This window comes from Dicentrarchus labrax, unplaced genomic scaffold, assembly GCF_905237075.1.
Source record: "Dicentrarchus labrax unplaced genomic scaffold, dlabrax2021, whole genome shotgun sequence".
Taxonomy (NCBI): domain Eukaryota; kingdom Metazoa; phylum Chordata; class Actinopteri; family Moronidae; genus Dicentrarchus; species Dicentrarchus labrax.
In genome coordinates, this window is record NW_026136708.1 from 11,575,808 (window position 1) to 11,584,424 (window position 8,617).

At 40.2% G+C, this 8,617-nt stretch overlaps 1 protein-coding gene across 1 annotated transcript; it reads left to right on the forward strand.

Annotated features, from left to right (window-relative positions):
- Positions 1 to 2,645: 2,645 nt before the first annotated feature.
- batf (basic leucine zipper transcription factor, ATF-like) lies at positions 2,646 to 8,369 on the forward strand. Its single transcript, XM_051408556.1, has 3 exons — positions 2,646 to 3,009; positions 4,041 to 4,145; positions 7,418 to 8,369. The coding sequence occupies exons 1-3, from the start codon at positions 2,947 to 2,949 to the stop codon at positions 7,622 to 7,624; spliced, it is 375 nt and encodes a 124-aa protein (XP_051264516.1). The 5' UTR covers positions 2,646 to 2,946; the 3' UTR covers positions 7,625 to 8,369.
- Positions 8,370 to 8,617: the final 248 nt, after the last annotated feature.

The following is an 8,617-nucleotide window of genomic DNA, read 5'->3' on the forward strand; positions in this document are numbered from 1 at the left end:
ACCAACCACACTCAACACTCCTCATCGTGTCCTGCAGGTGGTCAGTATTACACAACAATAAGGAAGTTTGTTTTGTGTATTTGTTCCCATATGGACAGTTCACATTCAGTGGATCCTTATAAATTACCTTTAAATCAGTTTATTAGAAGGATGTAATGTAATCTAGGATTTTTTTTCCCATGGTGATCCAGTTGTGACAGAATTACAGATCAAAATCCAGCATGTTCTCATGAGGAAGTGTTGCCCCACATCTAAACTGATGCAATGTGCACACAATACAACATTTTGGAATAACTCGAAGAAATCTTCCTGTCTTGAATAATATTAAAACACAGAACGACCTTAAGGGCGGTTCTAAACCTAATATGAAACTGTGTAAGGGTGGGAATTTACCACCATGTTGTTTCCCAGATTCACAGTGGTCATACTCTTCTCTTTCTTGAGAAACAGGTGACTTCTGTGGTCAACCAGAAAGCATGCCAATTATAAAGTAGTGACCATTATTTTAAGGTGCAGTTACTGTTCATAAGTCTGAATATTGGTCAAGTATATGTGTCTAAAGAAGGCACACACAGTATCTGAGGGGTTAAAATATCATCATAACAGACTGGACTTTACACCTTCAATGACTCATGGCCTTTGTTTTGAAGTGAATATAACTGTGTTCAGCATAATTAAACCCACAATACGTGTGCTATTTGCGGTCAGTTCTTTACTTTCTCTCTATAATTCAGTGCTTATTAGAAACCTCCCACAGCCATTTCCCAGGAAGACGTAGCTCAAATGAAGGCAGCTCAGTTTTCTATCTAAATAAATTGCCCTTTAGGGTTTTTCCAAAGTAAAAGCCCTCAAGAAGAGGAGTGACTACTGTTGACAGCAGCAGTTAAAATTCATTTAAACCGTACTTATCGTTTCTGCTAAATTCTACTCAGGATTTTATGTTGTGCGGGCGAGCGTGTCTCTAGATTGAACTCTACTCCCTTTAATAAGCTGCTATCAGGTCTAGTAGCGAGTTCTTGCTAAGAGCTTGATTGAGCACCAGAGAGAAACAATTGTAAAAAAAAAGACCAAAAATCCACTTACAGTGCACTGAAATAATGTTGAATTAAATAGACAAACAAATACATGTCTCTTTGTGTTGCAATGATCACAATGCACTCCACATTGACTGTAAGACTGTATTTCAAGCACCTTCAGGTCATTTAAGGTTTTGGAAATATACTGAACACAGAAATTAGGCCGCACTAAGTCAAAGCCGTAGATTTGTTTTGTTTGTCTATATTTGTACTGTATTGTGTCTGCGTCCTGGTTAAAGCAGAATTTGACTAATCAGCTTTCCTCTGCGTTCTCTCTTTTCTTTATACAGTCTCAACTCTTTTGGACAGCGTTAAATGCCAAGCATTAGAAATGTCTGCCCTTGCCCAAGCGCTTCAAAATTCCTGTGATGGTAGAACATGTTTTTGTGTGGGAGGGCTGTTCTGCCAAGCAAAGCTGTTTTGGTCCTGATTCTTTTTTTTTTTTTTTCTCACAAGAAAATCTTGTTCTTGCATCACCAAATGCTACCTCGTGATGGGGGCAAACAAGAAAATAATAAGAGCTCACATATGCAGCCTCGCCGCCGTCACCCGAGTCTTTAACGCAGGTTTTTTATTGGACGTTAAAGCTGCAGTATGTGTCAGACACACACTGATGTTTCTTTTTTAGACGCTTTCTAAAGTCATACAGTGGGAACTCAAAAATCTTATTAACTTCCAACACGTTCAAACCCCTAAACCACTGTGTACATTCAGTGAATTCTCCTCAATCTGTACATTTTCTAGAAGATTCCCCACGTCTTCACAGAGTCATTTAGAGTGAAAGACAACGAGGGATTTCTAAGTGGGGTTCTGGGGAGCCCCTTGGACATTTCTCAATGCTCAAAGCCCTTGACATTGCCTCACCTTATTGCAGCTGGTGTGTTACAAAGCAAGAGAGCGCGCTACAGCTCTGGAAATTACCATGAAGCATGTGTAAGCCAGTCATCCATGTGGAGTTTTAGGATGCTCTGTCTCTTGAGGATTTATCGAAACATGATAGCATATGTGCCTGCTAAAAAAAGAGGAAGAGGGAATGCCCACGATGCCTGTCTAACACACTTGCACCCAGACAAAGCACCCCAAACACACACACACACACACACACACACACACTAAACACACATATAGGTCTAATAACTTGTGAAAAATAGGTTGCAGCAAGGTTAATATCTTGTCTTTTAGGAGAAAGTTAGTTTTTCTTTAATTTCGATTGTGCTGCTACCAAATATTAAGTTCTTCTTAAATTATTTCTTCCAGTATGTTTCACGTGTCAGGTAGGTAAAAAATTTAAAATCTTCCTGAGATGGCCAGTATCGCCCATATTTATTCAAATTGTACCTTATACCCTCAATATGTAATTTTTCTGGAGTTTACAAGATTACCTTATGTGCTTTAACTTTCCATCAGACATGTGACTTCCAGTCTATTGCAACTTACCCAGATGATTCTTACCAGAAGCCACATCTGATACAGCTAATTAGGCAGACAGCTAGTCTCACAGTGTATGTGTGTCAGAGAGAGAGAGAGAGAAAGAGAGAGGGAGGGAGAGAGAGAGAGAGAGAGAGAGAGAGAAAGAGAGGGAGGGAGAGAGAGAGAGAGAGAGCGAGACAGAGAGAGAGATAAAGGAAGAGAACACAAGCGAGAGAGTGAAAGAGAAGGAGGAGTGACAGAAAGGGAAAGAAAAGAGGGAAGAAAGAGACTCATTAAGCCAAGTTCCTCTCAGCACTCGTTCTGCTACACAGACTCTCTCTCTCCTCCTTTCTCTCTCTCTCTTTCTCTCTCACTCACACACACACACACACACACACACACTCAAAAACACAAAGCAGAAGTGGACAAAGACACACGGTTTCTGTCGCCGCAGTTGGCTATGGCTCAGGGCTCTGACAGCAATGACACAAGTTACAAGTCCCCATCTCCTGGAAGCAGACCGGTAAGTGTGTACTTTCATGTACTTTCTCGATAATGTGGCCAGTTTACCTGCTTACATCTGAAGCTCTATGGGTGTGTGGAGACGTACATTTTAAATACAAATCCTGGGGCTCAAATGCTACACATTTCTCCTAAACCTTAGATTGGATGTAGTGTTTGATGCATATTTGGTGGGCAGCAACAATCAGCAAGCTGGCTCTTTTCACAGCTCCTCAGAGTGTTTCACTTGCACACATGGGCTGCAGGCATGACTCGCTTCAAGTGTAGGCTTTTGTGAATTGCAAAATGTATCACTTATCCAAGCAGTGGGAATCCTTTGTTTTTGCAAGTCCTCAAACTGTGAATGATTTGAGAGCTGTCAGGAACAGCCAGAGTGGTAAATACAGTGTGTACTATACTGTTTCTGTGCATGTGAGACTCATCATCCTCAGTGCTGACTGGTTTCACGTGTGCCACTCTTGTAGCACATTGTTGCTTCTGTTCTTGGTCAAGAGTGTAGAAATATAACATTCAAATGCTGTTTTTTTACATGTTTGTACATGTTACAAGCTTGAGGTGGCTGGGGGGGGGCTTCACTTTATGTGGCTAAAGCAGTTTTAAAGCAGTATCAGTTGTTTTGGGTTTTCATTATGCGTTAACGGACGTTATAAATAATTTGTTATCTCTTTGATGTACAACTGACTCAGCATTTTGAAATGAGTTTAGTTATAACGATACCAAGAAAATCGAGTGTTCAGGACATGAAACAGGGTGTGCGTTATACCTAAGCGATGACTCAGCCACTCCCCGACCCTGCCCTTCACATTATGTGTTAAGTTTAGCCCATCTTCTGTCAAACTGTCATTAAAACAGATAACGCTTCCATTTCACACGTAAACCCTCCAGCAGGAGCCAGTGACATACACTGCTTCAGACTGATCTTAATCAGCAAATTCACTTTATCAGGTACAGGAAACTCTCTGTGCGTCTCACTTTGTCATTTGACGTTTATGAGTGTGCAAACAGTAACTATCAACACTTGTATTTTCATAGAGCTCCTCAGATGATGCGAAGAAGGTGATGAGGCGGGAAAAGAACCGGATTGCTGCTCAGAAGAGCAGGATGAGGCAAACTCAGAAAGCTGACAGCCTACATTTGGTAAGGAGACTTTTCTCTGCGGCACACACCGCCTTCTTCTTAAGACATTTGTCAAAGAGGATATTACATGTAATACTGCTGTTCCTTAATGAAGTACTGCACAGTTTAGAAGGACAATCAAGGATGGGAAATTGAATGATGACTCTGTACACAAGCTATATTTCTAGCCTGTTTAGTTTAGCAGATACAGCATTAGCTAGGGCATCCTTACAAAAGTTTGTATATAGTAATGAAGGGAAATCTATAATGAATATTGTCATCTCAATATTTTCCGTGAATAATGATAAAAGAGCAAAGGTGTCTGTGCAGCCAGAAGGCTCTGCCAACTGTTCAGTGTCCAATAGAAGTCCATATGTGGATGTGAACTTACAGTAACTGTGTCTGTAATACTTTCTAAGTGCCCATACAGCACTTTCAAGCATTTGGGAATGGGTTTGTACTATATTTACAAAATGCTACCTGACCATGTGGCGAATGTGTCATGGCTTCTGTTGGGCTGCACACTTGGACGCTGCTCTGTGTGTTTGCAGAAGCTTAAGGAATAAATTAGCACGTGTGGGCAATCACTCCCTTTTTGCAGTAGAATCCAGCACTAGAGATTGCAGCACTGAATTGCAACGCTTTGCTCATTGCCCCCATTGTTCTTTAATGCAGCTTGTTTCATGTGATAGTTGGTCGTTGCTGTAAGAGATCCCTCTTTGGTTTCAGCTTTGACTGCCAAGGTTCAGGTATTTGTCAGTGAGAGGCCACACATCTTCAATTTGTTTTCACATCTTCAGTTAATTAACGGACCTGTGTATGCAGCAGGTCTATGAACATTATGGCTTCTTCGGCAATTATGTAATTATCTTATGAACCTTTATAGCCTGCAATAACTCTACATGCTGTCACCTCTTACATCAGCACCCATTTCAGAGTACTGACCACACAGCCACTCGCTGTGTGACTTCCTCGTACGAGCAAAGATGATTTGTGCTGTACTGTAATTGTGGCACCATGATGCTTTCACAGCAGCTGTTTCTGTGAACTTTATCAGATGAACTGAAGACATTTTGACCTTCAGAAAAGCCACACAGTAGGCAGTAGTAGATCCATCGATTTGAGTTCACGAGAATCCTTCTCATGAATTACTGTTTCTCTCTAAATCTCTTTAAACCCTGTCATAGTCACAGAGACCAGGGGACCACAGCTCTGTGGTTTAGCTTTCATCGTCTCACTAGATAAACAGGAAGACGAATTTTCCCTCTCTATGACACGGTGGCTTATTTCCTGTTTCTTCAGTAGTATTTTTTTCTTCTGTGTAAATGAACTTGAAATTGTATGTCGTGGGCAGGAGGGGAGAAAAAGACAGTCACTTCTTGTAAAACACTGATAGCAGTGGGCTGTATTTGGCTAAGTGACGCAAGTGCAGGGGTTTGCCCAAAGGTTCTGTGACAGTAAGGACCCACAGCTCAGTATTATAATCTTTCGGCCACGGTATGATGACCTTTTCATTTAAGTGGAATATTTCTCCCCTGCTATTCCCACAACAAAGAAAAAAAATATTTTGACGTACTGTTTGCTCTACTTATATTATTTCGAAGGCGATCAGTACAAAACACACAAAAACTTGTTTTGGAAAATCTACTTACATCTTCCAAAGTGTTAGAATGGCAACTTTTCAGTATTTGTACTTTTACCTTGAAGTGAAGTAGCTAAGGCAAGCTGAGGTGTGCTCTGGGTTTTCTTTTATTTATTTTTATGTTTTTACTAACTCCCAAGCAACTTTTGGTCTTCATTCATTTCAGTATGTTTGTTTTTCAGGCCAGACAAATAAGTTGAATAGACTTAAACATTAATAGTTGCTCTACCTGAAGATAATGTGGTTTTATTACTTATGTTATGGTATAGTTGTAAAACAACAACAACAACAACAACAACAACAACAAAAACATGATTAACACCATCATTACCACCTGGTTTCAATATTATTATTATTATTATTATTATTATTATTATTATTATTGATAATACCATGTTAAGCAGGTTTTAAAAAAACATTTCAGCCCACATTACTCCCAACAAATACCTCATATTTATGATATGTAATATATGCTATATATATATTTGACTGGTCTTCATATAGCTTGTGTATCAAATAAAAATGGACTTAAAGAGACTTGCTGGATATACACAGCCCCAGTTTATACACATACACAGTTGAATTATAATTCCACTGAAAGTAGAGATGATGCCACCACAGATAACAAAAGTAGGATATCTTCATGTTGAATCTCACATCTACTGAACTGAATGGAAACTTTTGGCTGCTATGAGTTTAGGAAAACATGACAGAGAGTCTCCAGCCATGCTAGCAGCTCTGTGAGGCTGTGGGTCTACTGCTACTGCAACCACCAACACCATGTTGTGGGAGAAGTGATAGTAAAACAAGACAATAAGAGTACACACTGGATACTAATAGCCTGTAGAGTCTATAGCAGCGCTAGCAGCTCTGTGAAGTTGTACTGCGATGCTAAATGCTAACGCCAGCATGCTAACATTCAACCAGTCACAACATGCTAATGTTTAGCTGGTACGGTGTTTACCCTAGCTTAGTTTAGCGTGTTAACATGCTAACAGTAGCTAGTTAGCAATAAACACAACACACAACTGAAGCTATTGGGAATGTCATTAGTTTAGCAGGCCTGTATTCATTAACTAAAGTACTGAACACCTGATGGTGCTAGTTTAAAAGTGGCCACCAACTTATTACAAGTTATTTGAAAGGGTCGGCCCTCTCTAGACCCCGTGTTTGGTTTGTCCATTCTGGGCTACTGTAGAAAAATGGTGGTTCAACATGGCGAACTCTGTAGAAGAGGGACCCGCTCCCTCTGTAGAAGAAAACGGCTCATTGTAATGTTACGAAAACACAACAATTCTTATTTTCAGACGATTATACACTAATGAAAACATACCTATAGATATTATATTTAATTTCTGCCAATACATCCTCCTAAATATTACACACTGGACCTTTAAGATATAATCTGGACCAAACAGATGGACCAACAGATACCCATAGAGTGAATACATTCAAATAGAAATCATGCTTTGGAAAATGCTAAGGGGAACAAAATATACTTGAATTTCTGGTTAAGACTCAAAAGCATGCAAAGATTTGGCTTTTCCTCGAAAGAGTATCACTTCTGTGTCGTCTTATCTGACTTATCTAACCACACAGCCAAACCACAGTCACTTTCTGATCACTTATCCTGTCCCTGTGTGTTTCCCAGGAAAGTGAGAACCTGGAGAAGGAGAACGCTGCCCTGAGGAAGGAGGTGAAGCAGCTGACCGAAGAGGCCAAGTATCTGTCATCCGTGCTGAGCAGCCACGAACCTCTGTGCACCGGCCTGACTCCCCAGACCCCAGACCTCCTCTACCCTACTCATCACAGCAGCTATCACCACCAGCACATCACTGTACCACACTACCAGCACTGACCTGGATGACTACTGAGACGGCCGAAAGACGTGCTGCGAACAGATGACTGACCTCAATGGAGAGAAAGACTGACTGGAGATGTGTCTATAAATGTTAATCACTGTTCAAAACTGATCAAGGAGTAACATGACAGGCCAATATGTCTGCCAAACAATGACAGTATGGAACCCAAACTGTATGCAGTATTCAAAACTATTTATTTTGCTTCTGCTCATGTCTTTGCTTTAATCTGATAATATCAGTGATCTGTATGTGAACTTTCACGGCTCAATAAGTAGAATTATAAACCAGTCTTATGTTTACATTGGGAGAAAAAAAAAACATACTGTATGTTCAGGTGACTCAGATGACACAGTATTTTTGTAAATTGCTTATTTTTAGTGTCACAGAGAGATCCTCTGTCACCTCGTCATATTTTGAGTTTCTTGTGTTTATTAATGTGTTTTAGTCTGTAAATGTGGATCGATAATGCTCAGGAGCTTTTTGACAGATTTGATTGTGGACAAACAAGAATGTAAAGTCAAGATCCTCAAAAAAAGGCTTTTGGTTTACCAAAAAGAAATGACTGGCAGTGAGGAGAGGGCATTCAAAGGGTCTTGACTTGTGTATTGGTGATAATTGCTGGTACGTGACAAGACCCAGCAAAGATATTTATTAAATGTAATGCCTTTTAGGTGATTGTTTCTGACCTTGTTTCATGTCTGCATGCAACATGTAAAGTCTGAACTGGTGCTTCTAACAGGGGACATGTGGCCTTGGTGTTTTATTTCTTTGACGAGGGAGTCCCTAGATGGCACTGTTCACCATTATAAGAGATGCAGTTAGTGCAGCAACGTTGTAAAGCACAAAAATAGTAATGCACAGCCTGCCCTGTCTGGGTATGATTTCACATTTGTCCTTGAAGACAACTGATGCTTTCATGGTATTCACACTTTTTGTAACCAGTTTGTTATTAATAGGGCAAGAGGACCAAATAAATGATCAGTTATATT

Excerpts from the sequence above, each read along its gene's own strand:
- batf (XM_051408556.1), top strand. The coding sequence starts at position 2,947 with ATGGCTCAGGGCTCTGACAGCAATGACACAAGTTACAAGTCCCCATCT. Across the intron at positions 3,010-4,040 it reads CATCTCCTGGAAGCAGACCG|AGCTCCTCAGATGATGCGAA; the intron begins GTAAGTGTGTAC and ends GTATTTTCATAG. Across the intron at positions 4,146-7,417 it reads AAGCTGACAGCCTACATTTG|GAAAGTGAGAACCTGGAGAA; the intron begins GTAAGGAGACTT and ends TGTGTTTCCCAG.